General features: G+C 39.3%; 1 protein-coding gene across 3 annotated transcripts in view; it reads right to left on the bottom strand.

The window, feature by feature from the left end:
- Positions 1-12,053: 12,053 nt before the first annotated feature.
- Positions 12,054-21,236, bottom strand: part of fbln2 (fibulin 2) — a 59,769-nt gene continuing 50,586 nt past the window's right edge. For all 3 annotated transcript variants that reach the window (XM_046381656.1, XM_046381650.1, XM_046381665.1), the window contains 6 exons: positions 20,740-20,868; positions 19,026-19,151; positions 17,730-17,846; positions 16,705-16,833; positions 14,986-15,109; positions 12,054-13,698 (listed from right to left, as the gene is read on the bottom strand). In XM_046381656.1, the coding sequence (XP_046237612.1) occupies positions 13,338-13,698; positions 14,986-15,109; positions 16,705-16,833; positions 17,730-17,846; positions 19,026-19,151; positions 20,740-20,868 (986 nt within the window). In that variant the 3' untranslated portion in view covers positions 12,054-13,337. The remainder of the gene's footprint in view (positions 13,699-14,985; positions 15,110-16,704; positions 16,834-17,729; positions 17,847-19,025; positions 19,152-20,739; positions 20,869-21,236) is intronic.

Here is a 21,236-nt window from a genome sequence, read left to right as displayed (position 1 = left end):
AAGTACATGTGAGCCTAAGCGCAGGGGAGGGTGACAAAGTCCAGATAATGAAAGTTAATTGATTGTGATACCTGAACCTGAAGGTTCATATGGTCTACAATCATCAACAAACAGGATTAAACTTTTAACTTTAGCTAAAAGCATCTGACTTTCAGCACCATGCAGACCAAACTTCTTATTTTTGCCCCTGCCTACAGCAGGCTAGATTTAGGGTCACCAAGTAATAAATCTAAAAGTGAAATCAGGTTAATCTGAAACATGTAACAGTTACAAAGTGCTTCACCTCAGTAAATAGTTCCAAATCCAGGTGTGTTATTTACACACTAACACCAACAAGCACAAGCAGAAACACAGACTTACACGATTCAGCCTTTCATCTTTTCTGTACCACAAGATAGTGATCTAAAGCTTATGCTTTGCATCAATGCAACCATGAGCACCGGGAATTCCCTGACACTTCAGGCTTACTCCATGAATCAATAACGCTAAATTTTTTATGGTCTGGAGCTTAGTACCTGTTTATCCCCCATCACACAGCAGAGTTCCTTTCATGATTGGACCCCTACCTTTGTGTCACATTGCAACTCAAGCATACACCTCACTTGCACAGTATTTCACAACCACTTAAGAATGTTGAATGAAAACAATCAGTCAGTTTGGCAGAGCAGATGGACGATGCGCCTACACTCTCCCCCGCCATACAAAAATGGAGCCAAAATATCCTGGATATGAGCGTTGCCATCTTGCACTGGTGACATAATTTGGAGCCAAAATCGGGATCGCAGTGATCATGTGGAGGAGCCATGTTATTGACATTCCGCCCATACACCCGCCTGATTCAGTCACAAGCAGCACTCAGCTATTGATCATGGTATTTCAGCTTGTTTTTATTAACAATTAAACAATTTATTGACAATTAAATAATTAATTTAAACCAAACTTACTAAAAAACATTTGGACATATATTAGCACGATAAGACCTAAAATGAAAGAAACCATCTTTGGGAAAAATTGATTTGACGTGTACTTTGAGTTTTAAGTGTGACATGTGTCCCCTCCGTTAACGTGGAGGGTGAGGGGTTTATGACCTGTACTGGAGCCAGCCACCAGGAGGCAATCAACATGTTTAAGCTTTGCTTTTGGGGAGCTACCCTGTCATCCATCTCTATATACAGTCAGTGGTTTCCACAGAGAACAAAGCTATCTACCTTCCAGCTCTTCTCCTCTATGTATGTCAGATAATAGAGCATAATGAACATGCACACATGCATGCCTATGGTTAAGTTGCTGCTCTTTTTGAAGGTTATGTACAATAAACAAAACATTGAATATGAATAGTTTCATCATGTTATGTGGAGGTCATCTAGCTAAGTAGTATTCAACCAGAAGTACAAATATTTTATTTCTTCACTTGGGGATAAAAGATGGTGCAGCATCCTTCCGATGCACTCCAGCAGCATTATACTTTTGGCTATACTGTTCTGTTACTGACTGAGAAATTTGCAGTTTTACTGAAAAATTCTCTTGTGGAAAAAATAAGCGCCATTCCTAGCCTGCAGTGTCATGACAGAAAATGTGAAAAATCACCTGAAATGAGGCAGGTTTCACAAGTCCTTTGTGCATCTGGGATGTTAATAAAGCAAAAAGTGACAGCTAGCATGCACGTATTCGACTTCCTGGGTATAAAATTACCTGGATCTTCTGATTAGTTGCTAGCCTCTGGCCTTCACCAAACTGAATGGGGATAAAATGATTTGTGTTAGGTATGAAAGTTGTGCATTTTTGGTGGAAAATGTTTCTTACACTTTGTACTGAGACATCTTTTGAAAATCTCTGCTTTAATTGGCTTAGCAGTTACTGCTCACTTCTCTGTGGGTGTGTGCTTTGTGCTGCTGGGTTAGCTCACTGACATGTCGAGAATGTGTTGGTGAGCAGCGGCTCTCACTTGTTCTTCTGCTCAGTTGGTGCGTGCAGAACGAAGAAGTCAACTTCTGACCCAGAGTCCCTTTGGGTCAGAAGTTAAAATGGATCTTATGCTCAACTGTGCATGCACCATACAGAAGCAGGTTTTTCTTTCTGCTTGTGAATAGAGTTCTCTCTTTTCTCTTTGAGAATCATTCAAAAAGAAAGATTCTTTCATGATTCTAATCACTACAAAAAACGTAGCCACACACATCAGACTGCCTGTTAATAAGATAGACATCAGACTGCCAGAGCTCATTAACCCTGTTAATGAACATACACACGTGTAAACATACACGTTTCGATTAAAACCAAAAACCAGCAGTTTGTTGCTCTGCAGCAGTTTGTTGTTCAGTCTCAAGTGTCAGTGTCTAACCACTGACACTTGATTATTAACCTGCTGAGCTGATCAACTGAATAAACAAACCCAAAACTTACGACGTCCAGTCTGCACTGAAAGCGCTGGAGAACGACACATAGAAAAGTCACTGCACTGACCAGAACATTATTGATCTATTATTTTCTAGAGAGCCACTCGTGAGCCCTGAGGCACAGACCACATATTTGCTGGTCTGTCATTGATGGACACTGATTGATATTTACACATTATAAGGGCACAGACAAAATGAGTTCCTCAGTAGACAAAAACAGATCATTCATCACAGCAGATGGAAGAAAGACGCGCATGCCGTATTTGTGTTCATAATCAAATGACAGCACAGAGTTTAAAGATCACTGACACTGTGTTAAATGTGTTTTGTTGAATTTCGTGGAATTCTGCTTAACAAGCAGTATTCCACGAAATTCAACAAAGCACACTGTAGACATTCTGAAAATTTGTGGACAAACAAATGCACTCTTTAGATGTGATGATAAGAGGGTTTGAAACCCTGAAAGATTGACGGAGATGTTAAAAAAAAACCCACGGTAAACTCATCACGGGTATGTCCTGTAAACTTAGAGCTTTGAGAAGAAGAGCAGAGGGAATTACCGCAGTGCCTCAGGGGCTGAGACAGAGCTGATAATAGCTGTACTGCACTCATCATGGCATGCAGTAAGTAATTAAAAAGCTACCTGTAGTTTCTTGCTGTAACACATGTGACCAGCTCTGAAGGTCAAGGTGAGTAACTGTTTTCCATTTTCTGTCATAAAATCGTGCACTGCTCAGCACCAAACGGAAGACTGACATACCGACATTTAACAGCTAAAGCTATTTCCCTCAGGAGTTAATTAAGAGCAAAACTCAGATAAAAAGGGAAGCCAGCATCGTATGCATCATTCTCCAAATGAATGCTAATATAGATCCCAGTCTGTCGGATGTGTAAATGTGCACACGACGGACAAAACAACTTTATAAGGCAATTATATATGTGCCCTGTGTGGTCTTAAACATCAGTCAGTGAAGTTTTTCTGTTTCCAATTTCTCACTTTAATAACTCTTTAGTGGTAAAAAAAAAAAGGAGGTAAAAAAAGTAGCCAACAATACACCAATTGGAATGTTAAAAAAAAACAAAACTAATTTATGCAAAACAGATTACACAAATGGTCACTACAATTGTCTTGTCAAAACAAACAAAACATGCAAGAATTATTTTAATACCGAACTGGAACAAGCTCGTTTTCACTGCCAACACATCAAATATGGTAGCCTGGCCAGTGGCCCTGTAGTTGGGATGCTATCATTTCCCCTTTGTGTCATTTCTGGAGGCGACACTCTAGTGTGGTAAGAGAGACTGGATGCAGCTTGGTTGGTTGGATGGCTCACACACACACACACACACACACACACACACACACACACACACAGGACCTTCCCTCAGGACACTGGGGTTCAAATGCTGTATGACCAAACACAACAGCCGGTTTGCTTTTAATCTATGTTACACAAATGATGTGACTGAACTTTCATGGCTAATGTAGTAATTTAAAAATTTGTGCAACTCTTTCACCACATTGATAAAACTCTGTAATTCATGATATTAATATATAATTAATATATATATTATATATATTGCTAACTAACTAACTGCAGCGCCCTGCATGTTCAAAACTGATGTCAGAAGGGCACCTAGAGCATCAAAGATTAGAGATCTAATGGCCTCTGACCAAGCTGCTGTATTTGGTGAGTTGTGAGTGAGAACATGTTGGATAGGACGTTGGGAGTAAATGATTGAAAACAAAAAAATATACAGAGTTCCACTATGTCATAGATTTTAAATTAATAAAGATTATTACATTACAACCACTATGAGTTAACTATGGTCTTTAGAGGAAGAACGAGGGCATTTGCTGTGCTATGTGCTTGTGTTACAGTAAATATATCAAGGTGTACTGATCCCAATTCACTAGAAGTGAAAATGATGAAATCTTGAAACAGAAACGCAAGAACATTCAAAAAGACAAGTTCTTTGTAATTGTAGATGCTTTGTTCTTAGAAAACGAAACATATCTTCCAAAGTGCAGCTTTGAGCTTCATAATCACAGCTCTGGAGTGACCTGTGAGTGATTCAGCTGACCCGAGGATCAAAGCGGTGCGCCGTACCTGTGCGAACATCTCTTGTTAAGTACAAAGGCCTGTGCTGTCAGGCCGACCCTCCATGTAGCTGACCTGCAGCGCCCAAGCCGACTCAGACATGAACCCACCCAGCCTCAACAAAAACACTGCTGGACAACTTCAAACACAGCACTCAGCTCTGAACTTCATTAGCTCACATGAAAGACAAAGATTCATCTTTCATTTGAGCCGGACATTTTGTTTGATGAAATTCACTGAAGTATATGGGCACACTGCTGGTTTGGTTCTCAACAAACAGGCTCATGTCTGTCTTGACATTGACACAACATGACCAAAATGAACGTGCAGTAAGACACAATTTCCTTAAGATCTGTAGAAAAATGACCTTTTGCTCTTTTCATAGAAATTTCTTTGGGGCCTATGATGGTGAAGCTCTTATAGAGTTATGTGACACAGGTAGTGTCCCCATCACACACCACTGGGGATATGAGTGAAGGAGTTCATCTCCTAATGTTTCTCCTACAAAGCAGTTACTCTTCAGTGATCTTGTGAAACAAAACATTTTAGTCGGGGGAAGGTAATTTTTCTCATTTAGCCAAGGGGAGCAGTGCAGGGCTGTGTGAAGAAGAATGGGGGTTTGAAAATGACTTGTCAAACCGCTATTTTCGGTTAATGGAATTCACCTTTCCCAGTGCTATAGATACGATACGTGGCCTTTACAGACACTACATTTTTTGGTTTTTGTATGCTTACAAAGGCAAACTAATATAGCGTTTGATTTGTTAATTTAACTCTTCAGTTGCCTGAGAACCACAAGCCTCCTGCTAAAACTAAGATAATTTTAGCTTTTTACTCATTATATTGTTGAAAAGTCTGAAAGCAGTAACAATTGATCTTTTGGAAACTTGGGGGGAGACTAGTTGTAAACTCAACACTGACATTGAAAATTGATGTGGAAAATGTGTTAGCTAGCAGTTGTCTATTACATGCAGCAGACACAAAGTAGCATTAGCATTAGCATGTTTTTTCACCTGATAAATTAATAAAATAAATGTCTAATGTTCACTCTGGTTTTCACTGTTTTGGTCTCCACAAACTCCTGAGAAAAATATCTGGCTCTGCAAATGTTGGATAAGCAACTTTAGCAGTTAGCTGTAAACTTTGTCTGTCAGCTGTTCTGGTAGTAGACATGTAGTAAAAACTGCCCCATAGAACTGAACTCAGTGACCCATTAAGTATTATACATAGTCATTTACAAAAAGAATAAATTACAAAAAAATAAATAAAAAATTAAAATCACAAAAACATTGATTAAGTTGATAACTGAAAAAAAATAAAACATAAGTACAAGTTTTTTTGTTAAAATGAACTTAACGTTAGCTTAACTTAAAAAATTCTAAAGAATTAAAGAAAATCAATTAAAGTTAAAGAATTCTATAAATAATACTTAAGAATCTATTTAAGCCTCAAACAAAAACCGCAATTGTGGTATAAGATGATTTAGTTTTTATCTGTATGCATGTTTCAATGTCTGCAAAGTTTTAAGATAGACTGTTCCTTTAAACATTGTAAAAAAAAACATGAAACTGAACCAAACATGATAAGTTACATGTCAGGCAGGCTCCCCGAAGGCCGGAAACTATATGTTATGGAATGATGAAGTGAGCTTTCAAGTCGTTTTTCCCTCTCGTTACTGTCAGCGCCGAAGGGAAAGTGAGTACTTGGTATGTCAGGGAAAGTCTCTCCCTCCCTTCCTCTGGCCATATATTCACATAGATAATGTATTTGCACTCAGTTCTGTTAGTTCACATGATAATAGTCCAGTCAACAGATTGGGTTTTACATATCTGACTTGTTTCAGCATGAAATTTTCATGGAGCGCAAATCCCTCTGAATGTTTTAATTCTGAAGGTGAAGTCAGTAACATTTTATTGGTTTCTTAGCAGAAAATAACCATAATTTGTAGGACTGCAGGATTTTGCAACTGTTGCTGATTGTTATCACTCGTCTGCTTCCTCTATTTCTGCTATAATATTAAGCTTTCTAGAGGCATAGACGGACAAGCTGTGTTTTTACTGGGAATGCTCCAATTTTCCAACTGCACAAAACACACTTAAAAAGCCTTCCATTTCCACATTTACATTAGGGCCACAAGGTACGTAGGTGCTACGGAGTCTGAAAAGCACAGCCTTGGTTGTCCTAAGACCAGTTTGTGCTAATGGTCCCATGATGCGCAACAAGCATTTTTTCCTGAGACCACCATTTTAAAAGACATGTTTGCACTCTTGCTTTTAGACCTGCTTTCTATGAAAGTATAAATCATGAAGAATCAACCTTCCCAGAGACTAGAAGAGCAGTTTTAATTGCCCTAGAGTAGAGGCAGATTTGGGAAAGTGACACTAATGTGCAGATCATACTACATGGAACTGAAATAAAGTGAAGCAAAACTTTACTGGCTGGTTCAGGAGAATCTGCTCTGTCTTGGTGTCTGGAATCCATTTTTTATAATATATACATCCGTTGTTGTAATAATGCAACAAATGCGCTTACATAAGCCTTATGGGCTCTTTTTACCCAGAAATGAAGCTTCTGTAATTATTTATAAGCTAAATTATAAGCTAAGCGTTGTTTGTGATGTTTCTAGGTCCACAAAATATTGCTGCAGTTTCACAGCTAAACAGTGCTGCAGGGAGGAAAACTCTTCTCCTAAACGTGACTTGTTTTAAAAAAACAGGTCATCTAAAGAAATGAAATAAATAAATCAAATACGTATGCGTACTGCTCAGATGGCGTGAGCATGAAAGGGAATTTTCCATAGCGAGCCTATCCAAGAAAATACTCACCTGAAACTGCACTCATCATCACCGCAGTTATGACAAAGACACCTGTAATGTCAGGAAAATTCAGATAAGAATGACTAATCTTGAGTGAATTACGCGGCCTGGTTAACAAAACAAGGATCATACACAAACAGAAGCTCTTTGATTTCTCTGTGGGTTTTTGTTCGGCACATTTAGGCCTCACAGACTGGTACAGGATGATGAAAGAGGATGATGGTGTCTCTGTGATTAGCCAGAGTGGAAGATGAATAGTGTATAATCAGAGAATCAAACGCATCATTTAACTGTAACCCCTGACAAAAGCTGGTGTTGCTGTCACAGGGGGAGTTCTGTGCTTTGGAAGAAACACCTCACATCTATCCATGGAAAAGCTGACTCATGATTTCACACAGCGTCTGTATGATAACCATCCACTAATAGACTGGACTGACGCTTTATTACATGGGAATGTGATTGAACACAACAGTAAATGGAATCAGTAGTGTTTTAGTGAGGAAGCCTCTGTGAAGGATATGTTTGTGCTCACATGTGCCAGAATGGAAAAAGCAGGCACGCTCAAATGCATGCCTACATTTCACACTGTGCTGACGCTCAGACAGGTTACGCAAGTGTATTGTGCAAGTTAACATTCTTTCAGCAACATGCTATGGCTGTCAGATTAGTACAGTCTGCTGCCCTCTATTGTCAAACTGGTTCTCACAGAGGTTACTACAAGCTGAGGGTGTAAGTATTGCACACATGGTCTCAAACATGAAAATGAAATTCAAAGGCAATTCTTAGGGTTCAGGCTAATTATTTAAGTTAGGACTAGTTTATCTATGAGGTAGGTATTGTGTGATTAATGGAGAGACTGCTGCTGTAAATGATTTACAGGCTAAATTTACATTTAGCCCAGAGCCTCCTGAACCAGATCATTGCTCAGTTTTATATATGTGAAGACATTTTAACTGGAAGGAAAAGATAAAATAAGATAAATAAATACATATATATCTATATGGATATATATATAATAAAGAACACACACATGCACATGAACAGTATTCACTTCAGCTATTTTCAGGATTCTAGTGTTGTACACATTGACCCCTGCTATGGGTCATTTGGATTGAACAGAACCATTGTTAAAGTTATTAGGGTGACATAAACTGACACAAGTGATCATCGCACAAATATGAGCTCATTGGCCATACCATTCTAAAACCACAGCCATTAATATGAGTCCTCTGGAAAAACTTCTCACCAGAGTTTATCTGTGGAAATGTGTGTCCCTTCAGCTGTATAACATTTGTGTCAGACATTGATGTTGGATGAGAAGGTCTGGTTTGCAATCAGTATTCCAATTCCTCCCAAAGGTTCAGTGAGCTTGAGGTCAATGCTGTGCACCTGTTCAGCCACACCAAGCTCATCTAAGCACATCTTTATGGACCACATTTTGTGCACAGGAGCACAGTCATGCTGGGAGATCAACGGACCTTCCACAAAATGTTGCCACAAAGTTGAGAGCATGTAATTGGCTAAAATGTCCTTGGATCCCATAACGTTTAGAAGACCCATCAGTGGAAGGGCCTAACCTAAACCCCGAAAAATAGCCCCACATCATTAGCCCTCCTCCATCAGACTTTTTAGTAGGCACTATGCATTCAGCAGGTACTGGCTCGCATCCACTCTGAAGCAGTCTGTGCATTTTGAACTCCTTTGGTAAACTGCCTGGCAGCCTGAGGCTGTTTGAAGTAAAATCTGCTGGATGTCTCCACAGCACAGTGCTTAAGCTCTTCACCATCAACTCCAAAGAGCCAAGTTCTTCACATCTCCATTCAAGATCAAAGCTGGTCAGCCTCAGTGCTCAACATCAGGCTCACTGATCACTTTCATTTCATTGCCTAAGCTCTGATGTGCTTTTGTTAGAGTTTTACTGATGTGTTTCTGAACGTTCCTTTGGTAGTTTTGTAATGGAGCTGCCACAATTCTGCAAGGAGCCAGCCTCTATGTATTTTATTCTCACAAGCTATCAAATCCTCTCAATCAACATTTATGGACTGTATACAGCAGTGAAACCATCCAGTGAAACAAGGCTGATTAAACTCGTTTGAAAAGCTGGCACCTCTGTAGAGAGGATAAACTACCATACCCTCTCATGGGAAAATCTAGAATTAATATAGATTACTTAACAACTGGAATCAAATGCAAATGCCACATAAAATTTTATTGTTGACTGCATTTTATTCCTGTTAGTATGGAACAGATTGGTTGATAAGAATTAGCTTAGCAATATCAGCTAACATATGCTTTATATCACCCTTTATATAACCGTTTTTTTTCTGTTCAAAAATTACAAGTAGCAAATCTGACCATCTAATAGAGGAGATCAAATCCAGCTGTTTTTGGTACCTCAGTCATTTTCAAGATTAAATGTCAGCACATTTAAGACAGACAAACCAGACATTTATTATAAAACCAATGCATAAAATACAATAGGAGACATTTTCAGCAGTCACATCAGCCTGCAAGGGCTTGCTGTTGCAAATCAGTCGTGTGTAGACAGAATTTCTAGGAGACAGGGTCGACCAGTGACACATTTGATTATTTTTTTTTAAAATGCATTAGGATACAAAGTGTGTTTTACTGTTGCAGCCGGTCAATAGACAGTAGACATTTCGATTTAAATTTTAATGCTGTTAACAACGACTTGGCAAAGTGTCTCAGTGAGCCAGCATGTGACAGTGGAACCAGCTCACCTAAGTGGACTGCAGTTAACTTTAAGTAATGCCTTAAGTAATGCTTTTCCTGTCTGCTATGAAAAAGGTCTGTTAATTTGAACTAATTCATCTGTTGTTATGCAGCTGAATCTATAATTATGTGGGTGATTTCATTGACTAAGATCTTCTAGAAACAGCTTGACATTTTGGAAGACACACTTATTTGCTTTCTTCCTGAGAGTAGCAGTAGAAGACTGATATCACTCCAAGTTGAGTCAGATAGTCAAGACGACAGCAAGAACAACAAAAAAAGAAAGACAGAAATAAGCAAAGTAACTCTTAAATGCACTGACATCCAGACATTAAGTAGTTGCACTTCCTTACTTTTCAGCAGTTTCTTTCTAGCACAATTAGCAGATCTAAACCTTCTTCATCGAGCTGAGAAGTCAGCTGGTACAACTGGTATTCATTAGCTGTTGTTTCCTAACACCTCCACCCAGTGAAGTCAAACCAAAAGCTTGACAGCTGTCTTTTTAGAGAATCTTTGTTCTTATAATATACAGTATATACTGTATACATTGCAAATGTGAAGTAAAGCTGGATGTGTTACCAGAGGTCTGGTTGTTGTCAGGGTACAGTAACATGGTGGGACCTCACCACATATATTTAGTTGTCTTGATAACCCTTTGGAGTTGAGACAGATAATCAGAGATCACACCCTAACGTGTGGGACGCCACCTCAATGGCCGGATGTGTTTGGGGAGGAAAGAGGCCGCCCAGTGCAGACCAGTGTCGCTGCTGTACTGGCTGAGCAGTTTCCTGACCAAACTGTCCCATCTCGCAAAACAAAGAGGAGCTTAAGGACCATTTTTTTTTACTTCTTGAGATGAATTAAGATGTGCAACATTATCACATTCCTGGGGATATGCCAGCAGAAACCTCCAGCTGAAAGTTTACAGTTCTGGACACACTGACTGACAGTTGATCTGCTGTGCAAAAGCGCCACAGCAACAAGCTCTGAGCACCAAGCATGGAGACATAATCAAAACAGTGAAATACCCCTTTTAAAAAGTGCTAAAACAGCTAAAGCGACAGATATTCCCCTGATGACCTGGTGAGGATCAAAACAAGACTTTTAATTTGAGGGGGAAATAAAAACCTTACATAGGTTTTAAGTTTTTTGCCATTTTTTCATTTCAGTGCTTTTTCGTTGTCCAGTATTTTGAAGGTACATTAAAGCTTGACTTGTTCTAAGGGCTGATAAATGTATAGATCAGGAAATACCGGAACAAGGTCTGATGAGGATGAAACTGACGTAAATCATATGCGGTGACTTTCACAGTCTCAACGCAACTGAAAACCTATGGGAGGTTTGGGAGAGACGTGTTACACAGAGCTCTCCACCAACATCATTGAAACACCAAGCTGTTAATCCCTCCAGTGGAAGACTCTGTACTATGCTGCTCTGGAGTTTGTGGGACAACACTTTATTAAGGCACTTTGTTATTTGTCTCTTACTTTGTCACCCAGTAACTTCACCAGAAGCATCAGCATTGATATGATCCTCTGTAGCCCCGTATCAGTCACACTGTGGTGTTTGTTTATATGGCGACCTGAAAACGATTCACCCTTCCTACTTTCCATTTGCGCACACACACTTTCCGGGTGGGAATTTTAGAGGGTGTAACACACAGTAAATGTTCCTTGTGGAGCAGTGGAATATGTGATAAAAACAGTTAAGATAAGGCTACTCTAAATTAAAATGTAGCAACACAGAGTTCATTAAGTGAACATTCACTGGCTTTAAAAGTCATTTTATTTTTTGTAAGTCTGTCTTGTGTAAAACACTTTGAAGGTTCTTGTTGAAAAGTGATGTACAAATGAACTTGCCTTGCTGTTAATAAAGTGCTATTAGTGTTTGTGAGGCTTTAGTCTGTTCACTCTTTCACCAGTAGATGGAGATGTTGGCACACTATTCACTCACACTGATACTGATATCACAGCACCAGCACTGACGTGGAAAAACCTCCCCTGACGCTCTTGAATTTGATCTGTACTTTTATTGAGCAACTGACAACAGTTTGATCATCATCTATTGATTGGTTTATGGGTATCATGTAGCAGATGAACCTGTACAGGCTGTGCGATGCCAGTCTCTAGTTACAACAAGCAGACTGATTCATTCCTGCAAACCATACAAGAATTTGTCAAGTGTATAAAAAAAAAAATACATGAATTTTACCCTGAGATAATTGCAACACAGTAACATAGAAAGATATGTGCAGTAATAAAGGAAATAATATGACAGTCAAAATGATCAACAGTAAAGCTTCATTAATATTTTCAGTGCTGTAATTTACCATACACGACTCGGTAATGTTATATAATGTGGTTTGCACTGAATTTCAACACTTACATTTCATCAGATCACATCTTTAAAAAAATAATATACACCAAATGCTGAACAAAAGGTACTATTTAAAGTTTCTGCTACCTTCTAACCACATTAACAAATTTGGGTGGTGGCTGTGGAGGCCCAAAGCTGACAAAAAGTAAATCAAAAATATAACTGAACACATCAATAAATGATAATGTTTGCTGTATAATTTACAAACCTGTAAAGATATATAAACATATATTTATCTTATTTATTTACTCAAAAAAAATTAAACTTAATTTTAAATCAGTTATTTTTAGCACACACAGACTCCGACACTGGGCCAGACCGTGACCTGGACGTACATAATTAATTAATTATCATATTAGCATGAGATATAAAAAATAATAAGGAATTTTTAAAACTTAAATAAATAAGGAAATTAAATATATTGTATGTATTCAGTTAGTTTTTGACTCATTAGGCTTAACGAAGTACATTTTATTAGCTTTGGTCCTACATTGTGACAAGTGCCCTTGAGTTCTAGTGCTGCAAAGGTTTATTAGCTCCTTCAGACTTATGCAATTAAATGCCATAAAAATGAAAATTTACATAGGGAGGTCAAACAGCATTTTTTAAAGAGTGGAGCACAAACCACCCACCCAGACTTGTGCAGTGGCCTGTGCAGCACCTTGAAAGATGAAGAGTCAAACTGACTACTTTGGTAAATACGTATTATATTTTTTCTGAAAATATGATTGTCGTAGAACACCTGCAGAAACAAGCAGCTAACAAAAAAAAAGGAAACAATAAGATTTTTGGCAACATATTACAAGATTATTGAATGATGCTTGAATGTGGGGAAGCATCACAAAAAGTCTGCACATATAAAAGTATAGCACCACATGAAATATCCAGTCCTGCCCTCTCTCTGTCTCTCTCTGATTTTACATGGTGCTGGACGTGATAAAGACATAGATCCTGGCAAGGAATGAAGTGAATGAACCCTGCCTCAGCAGCTTCATCTCCACATCGATGAGGAAGTCTTTGGGTTCGCGGACTTGTCTCTGAAGGTAGACTGCGCCCGTGAAACTGTTCAGCTTCCTGGTGCTGAAGTAGCCCTCCTCATTGCCCTTGATGATGCCGATGAAGATGTGATCACCGGAATAGGCAGGGGATGGTCCGATTCTGAAGATCTGGGCTGGAATGATGATGTTGGTCTGGAAGCTGAGTTGGTAGTACGTGATGCGGACGGGGGAGTTCTGACAGTCCAAGGAGTTACTGGGACAGCTGATCCGCTCACAGCGCCTGAAGAGGACAAGGAGTCAAGAAAGAGAGAGAAAGGATGAACACCACAATATTTGGAGGCCTGCTACACGAAATGTATTAAAAGGCTAAGTGTGTTGCATCGGTAAAATGGTCCATGTTCAGAATCTTCCTTCTGTTGAGCTTGCTCGTAAGCCTGGCCCCAGACTACATCTATGCTTTATTTGCTCCTTACCAACCTTTGTGAGCACAGCCTGTGTGTTAACATATTCCATATTGAGACCATACTTGAGATTCAGCAGTCAGGTTTGTTGTTCACTGTGGTGATTTAATTACTCTTAATGTGTTCACACTGTAGCTTGTAGATTTTTGAAAAAAGTCACCATAAGGTCATTTAAAGGTCATTTAAAGGCCATCTGCCTTTAATTTAGCTCCCAAACACTCAATTTTTCTGCATCAGCTTTAACAATTTCCCAGCCTTAATAATTTACCAATATTATTTAGAATTAATAAATATTACTAGAACTAGAAGAAAGGAGCGCAGAACAACACAGGAAGAGATAGGAAGTGAGCGTCCTCCAGTGGCCACTCACAGCGTTTTCTCAGTCTTTCATTCTGATGCTCTGTGACCATTTTTCCATCACATATCACACTTTACAGCCTGGAGAAAAACTTGATGTAGTGCACAATAAAATTTGCACAGCTCATGGTGGAACCTGTTCCAATGAATCATAGGGTGGCACTAAACACAGCCCTGGAGACATTTTAATCTCGGCTGTGTGTCTGTGGCTGCCAAGATGTCTCTCCATGTATTTGTCCAGGCCACGTCACTCTGAGGTTAATAAGGTCTCTTTGATAGCATTGATAAGATGCCTCCTGTGGGCTGTGTGGAGGGTGTGTGTGCTGTTTCTGTCCACTGGAGCGCAGAACAGGGAGAGCTGTAGAGACGGCACCGGGAAGCACCAAGCTGATCAGTCATCTGACTTCATTGTACCGCTCGATGGGAGTCATGTTCAGGTAGCAGCCAGTCTCCACCTAGCTACCACAGGTTAACAGCTAACAAGGCCCATCGGTACAGCACGCTGCACTGCACATTCATGGATGTACAGAACTTCTCATTACAGGAGCATAGCCAGACAAACTGAGGGGAAACCGATAGAAAAATCCTACAGATACAGGTCAATGCTAAAAGGGGCAATGTTCCTGATTACCTTTAAAACTCCGAAAATGCTCTCCAAAGGTTTAACTTGACTGTCAAATAACAAGAAGCAACATCACAGCAAAACATTTTAAGAGTCTAAAGATAACAAGAGGAAAAATGTGACTCACGTGTCTGACACCTTCTTGTAGTTGTGAGGGCAGTTGAAGGAGAGGCATCTGAAGCCTCCCTGGAGGTTATAGCAGGTCTGCCCATATGAACAGTTGTGGGTGCCAGCTGTGCATTCATCAATATCTAGAAAACATGATAAATAAAAGAGATAACCACTCTTACAGGCAAAAATGGGTTGTCTGTGGTTGAAAATCAAATCTTATCATGTTGAATGTAACTATTCTTGTCTATGTTGAAATTAAAGGGAACTCTGCTCTTTTTAAAACTGAGCCCTGTGTTTACATGTGACTGCTGTCATTGGTCCAGGAGCTTTCCTGCAATGCCTGTAATAGCTGCAACTTTGATTGCCAAACACTCAACAGAAACAAAACAAAACTCAACAAAACCATCTTGTATGTCTTTCCACTTTTCCAACTCTGGATTGGTCAAAATAAACACTTAATTCATTGCATTTGACATGAAAATGTCACAGAAGCAGCAGAATTCATCACATCTTACGATGCAGTTTATTTTGACCAAAATAGAATTAGCCAATGTTTGAACAGTGTAAAAATCCCAGCTGAGCCGATCTACTGGGCTTTCACCAAAAGATGTAAACATAAGGCCCAAGTTTAAAAATGCCGGACTACACTTTCAGGTTAAAGGTAAAAGAGGCTCCTAAGAACTCAGCACCCAGCCAAGACATAGTTAGCGTACAGCATGAAGCTCCTTTTAAAACCACAAATAGCTGTTTTTAGACAAAATTAGGTACAACCTGATAATTAGTTCATTTTTTAAAACTTTTTTCTTTTTTTCAGGCTAGCTATTTCCTTCAGCTTCCAGTCTAAGCTAAGCTAATGGCTACCTGTTTGTAGCTTCAGTTTAGCCATACAGACTTGAGAGAGTTATCAATCTTCTCACGTAGCTTTCAGCAACAAGGGAAAAACATGTTTTTTTCCCAAAAAGCTGAAGTGTTCCCTAGCTTAGTAGCAGAAAAAGCTGACTTTGAGTTGAAACAGTCTTCTCACACTGTATCAGACCTCTTTCTATAGATGATGAGTGGTGACAGTCATTTTTTTAACTGGATTTCTACAGAAATAGAGATAAACTTTGTTATTTGTACTTGTGTTTGATCCTTTTCCCAACTGAGAATGTTATGTGACCACAAAATGCTAATTTTAGGAACCTATTGTGCTGTTTCTCTTCTTAGCTCTATTTATTCTGCAAAACAGTCTTAAATCTTGTTTTTAATTTTTTTAAACAAGCACCAGAGACATGAAACGGACTGGAAATTGTCAGAGTGCAGCCACTTTATGCATTTTTAACAAGATCCTTTTCAGATTTTTTTTTATTCCCTTTAAAATCTTCTATAAAAAGAAATGTGAGATTAAAGAGGAATGGCATATTGCAGAGCAGCTAATATCATACATGAATGCACCAACAAATTCAGCTGCACACTATCTACATCAACATAGTTAATACTTAATTTAGTTAAGGCCAATTAAAATTGTTTTGAATTCCATATCTAAACAGCATGTCTCTTTATGTGCCTGCAGTTTCTAATTTTTGCAAAGATGCCTTAAATGACGGGAATCCAAACTGCTTTAAAAGAATATTTTTCTTTTGAAATAATTCAATTCTAAATGGGGAAAACACACACAAGTATAACATGTAGAAATAAGAACTTGAGCAACTTCCTGCTCCAGAGATCACATCTTGTCTTTTCACTGAACACTCACCTCTACAGGTGCGTCCATTGGCTGACATAACATATCCATGAGGAGGACAGGAACACTGGTAGCTACCAGCAACATTGATGCACTGGAAGGCACAAAGGTTCCCAATGCTCTGGGAGCACTCATCAATATCTGTTAAATAAAAGACACACACATCTCATCAGTCAGATTAGAGCCCTGCGTGGATGTCAAAGGCAGGTTTAAATAGAACCTTTTCCTCTTTATCTGTGTTATTGTGGGTTATTGTGTGTGTGTATGTGCACGTGTGCGAGTGTGACCACATTCAGTCCTGTCTTGAAATTGTCCATTGTATTTCCCATCCTGTGTTTCCCTCTCCATCCTTAAAGAGCTTCAGTGTTGAAAATCATTCAGCTTATACTGCTGCACACACAACAACTACACACTCTGCCAGAGAATTTACTGGGTGCTGAAGCAAGAGAGTGCTGCACAGCTGTTCTGTCCCTTCACACCTCTGGCACACCATGCACGTTCATATGTTCTAAGCCCTGCGGAGATGATAATGATCACGATCTGAAATGCAGATAGTTACTGATGTGACTTACATAAACCAGTTTTGTGCAAAATGCTTTGTGTCTTTAAAAATGTGGAAAGCTGAAGGTGCATAACCTCACTGCCTTACATACATTAGTTTTACAAACAAGACATTAAAACTGACATTTCAATAACACTTCCAGCTTTGGTCGATATTGGTGGTTTGATACTGAAACAGTATTAACTACTGTTGAAGGCTAATTCAATCTAATGACAAGATTGATGTGTGCTTGTGTTCTTTTACACTATGGGACACCAGAGTCTACAATTTTAAAACTGCTTTCATCTACATTGTGTGTCTGGCCTTTATAATGGTCAGTTAATTGAGCTGTATGTTCAGTACTGAGGGGGTATAGTGTTGGTGTTGTACTGGAGTGCATTATATCAAATGTGTTTGTAATAGTGGTGTCTAGCCGAATATTTACTCTCCTTTCAGGCTTGTTTTGGTTCGACCCAGTGACCTTTGTGGAAAGTACCTTCACAGGTGTGTCCATCCTCTTTCAGGTAGTAGCCTTGGCGGCAGTAACATTGATATGAGCCGTAGATGTTGGCACATTCTTGACTACAGGGGTTGTTGTCACATTCATTGACATCTGGACACAGAAAAGAAAAAACATGGTTAGAATTCTTCTTAGTTGTTATCTTCGTAAAAGAAAGGGTGGCTTTATTCTGCATTTTTCTCACTGTCGACAAATCCTATGAAATGGGAAAAATTAAAAATGCATTACAGTATTATAATGATACAGTTGTGGATTAGTCGGATTATTCTTTTTTCATCTGCAACTGTATTAATGAAACTGCTACTCCAACACTGGATCTACACACCCTCCACACTGGAAAAAAAGAAACATATCACTGTTTGAGCATAGAAACAACACCGGAAAGAACACACGGACTCAATCTGAAATCACACAGGGAGAAATATTACGAGTATTGAGTAGATAAACCAGAACTACCTCCTCACAGTTGTGTGCTGTATGATCAGATATGAAGATAGTGAATTTGAGATTGTTTGTCTGATGAGTGTGGGAAATGTGTGTGCTTTGCTTTGCTTTGTCTTGTTTTCCATGTTGTTAAGATTGCTCTGAAAAATGCATTTTGTATATGTTGAGAATCTAGATTAAAAAGAGTTAATGTAGTGTTTCCAGGGAAGTGCGATATGGAAAAACAACAATGATAGTTTCTAATGCTATTTGTTATGAAACTGCTTTCCTTCCAAGAAAGACAAGCTTCAAGTGGAACAAATTAATCTGAAAAGCACTAATCAAAATTTAATCATGTCGCTGAGACAAGCTTTTATAAAACGCCCTGATAAATGCAAGGCTTCACCTTTGAATCGTGAACAGAAACGTTCTCAACTTGATTAGGTTCCCTGAATAATGACTGTGACAAGCTGAAGGTAATGTGAATCACACTTCCCGTCAGCTTTGCTCTTTAAAGCACAGCCACATCTTCAACACACTGATGACTGACGGCACCTGAGCCTGGAAACCATTACGAATGCACGTCAGACACCCCCGCATCTGAGAGATGGAGGCTAAATTAAATTCCAGAGAAAACACTTTTTTTTGCTGATAACAAATACCTATAAAAGACTTAAACCATTTTCTATCAATATAGAATCTCCAAGGACACATTTAACTTTTGATGCCAGCACTTTCCCCAGAGGCTCACCTCCACACCTTAAGTTCATCACGAAAAACAAGACAATCCATCTAAACAAGGTGGCATTTAAATTCTCAATATGTTAGAGTGAAAACAGTCAAGCCTACCTTCACAGTTCTTGCCATCAAATGCTAGGGAGAAGCCGGCTGTGCACGAGCAGTGGTAGGAGCCTGGGGTGTTTTCACAGGTCTGGGCACACAGCCTGCCAGGATAGCGCCAGCACTCATTTACATCTGTCAGTGCACGAGTGGAAGCCATTAGACAATGGACGGATACCTCCGGGCCACTAAGGACATGACACCTGTTCTCACCCAATGATGTGCAAACTGACTTTGACTTTTCCACCCTGTTTACTAATTTTCCATAACACTATGAGTATCTATTTAAAAATAAGCCAAAAACGTTCACAGGTTTTTCAATTTAAATGTCACTCAATTGAGGTCAGGCACCGATGTTGGACCAAAAGGCCTGGCTCACTGTCTCTGGTCCACTTCATCCCAAAGGTGTTGGATGGGGTTGAGGTCAGGACTCTGTGTGTACAGGCCAGTTAAGTTCTTCTACACCAATCGGTAGAAATGAAGCTCCAATCTTGTCCAAATTGTCTTGGTATGCTGAAGCATGAAAAGTAGCCACATACCACACCCAGGTATGCCCCAATACATTTGTCTATATAGTCTATTTTAAGAGGTGAATTTGTTTGAAACCTATTTTCCCCACATAAGTTGCTCTAACTAATGAAGAATGAACTGTTGGTAGGTCCCCAATCGTTAACATGTAATACAGCTTAAGAGTGCAGAAAAACATGTCAGCGTACATAAAATAATAGCTGAGTGATTACTCAACTATCAACAGAGTAAAATGGTCCAATATCAGTGCTCGTGATGAAGGAAAATCCTCATAGCTGACTGAAGTTTATTCATTCATTCATCACAAGTTTATAAAAAAAACTGGTTCTGTGAATAGTTCACTTACTCTTGCCATCAAAAACATTTATCTGAAGCTGTGAATAGTTTCTAATAAATCATAAGTATAGCAGTTACTGATCAAAACAATCTAGATGCATAAACAGAACTACAGGAAAGAGGTGAAATGTCCTGTCACGAGGAATCCTCCCTTTCTTCCCCTTTCTGTCCTCCTACCAGTGTGCTCCCCTAGGCCCTGTGTTTTCATGTACCTATCCAAACTCTGTCAGTCAGTCTCCATGTCCTCAGTGTGTTCCCACCTTTACCAGTCACCTGTGCTGCTGTGCCATATAACCATTGCAAAATATGAGGATGTAATTAAAAGAGTGCCAGTCAAGCCTTAAATTGAAAATAATGCCGAAAACGTGACAGAAATATGGCATTTGTGTCTGTTTGTGATGTTTTTATCTGCCTTAGATTTTTACTCCTTTTTCACTAGGTTTTTGACTAATCTTTTTTAGTTTGTTTGTTATGTGTTGAATGAAGAAAAAAATGTAATGGGAAATCTAATCTAAACCATTTCCAAACTTCTTTGAATGCGTAAATATGAAACCACAATAAACAGCAGAAGAACCTTTCTGTGTCAGTGCTTTGGCATCAATTAGATTTTTATTAGTGTTGCAGTCTCAAAAATTCTTCAAATCCTCACATAATTAAAAGTGAAAGGCTGACAGGAAGTGCCCTGACCCCATCCTATTTAGTCAAATGACTAACCTTAGTGCTCACACTTTGGATCTTCACACTGAGACACTCTCTGAGCAGGTGAGACCGGAGCAGCTCTGGCTTCAAAAGCTGTTTGGATGACCAAACCCCCAATCTGTTCGTCATCATCTCATAGACATGACACAGCGATACGTACCAGTGCAGACTTTGCGGAGGGCATCGTACTGGTAGCCCGTCTGACAGTCACAGCGGTAGCTGCCAGGAAGGTTGTGACAGATCTGGCCCACTCCACAGCGGTGAGTACCCATCTGACACTCATCAATGTCTGGACAGGCAGAGAGGAAGATAAAGCACTTCAGCAATGCCCCACTCTGCACCTGACTGAGTCTAGCTTACACCACCAGACATAGAACAAACATACACCCCGAAATACACGTTTCTTGCTCATGCTCACTCTCTGTGTCACAACTTTTGTCCTTCAGGTTTTTACTTGACACTTGGAAGACTACTGTGTACTAAACAAACTGCATAACATATCAACTAGTTCTAACGTGATTAATCAATAGACTGATTATCAGAAAACTAAAAGACTGAAGTAATGTAAAGCTGGCATTTACCCAGTTGTCACAGATTAGTTTATCCTGAGAACTTTAAGGATTTTATCTGCTGATTAATATAATGGGACTGAGTCCA

Source organism: Scatophagus argus, chromosome 3 (assembly GCF_020382885.2).
Source record: "Scatophagus argus isolate fScaArg1 chromosome 3, fScaArg1.pri, whole genome shotgun sequence".
Taxonomy (NCBI): domain Eukaryota; kingdom Metazoa; phylum Chordata; class Actinopteri; family Scatophagidae; genus Scatophagus; species Scatophagus argus.
The sequence above is the reverse complement of the archived record's forward strand: the minus strand, read 5'-3'. Positions and strand labels throughout refer to the sequence as shown.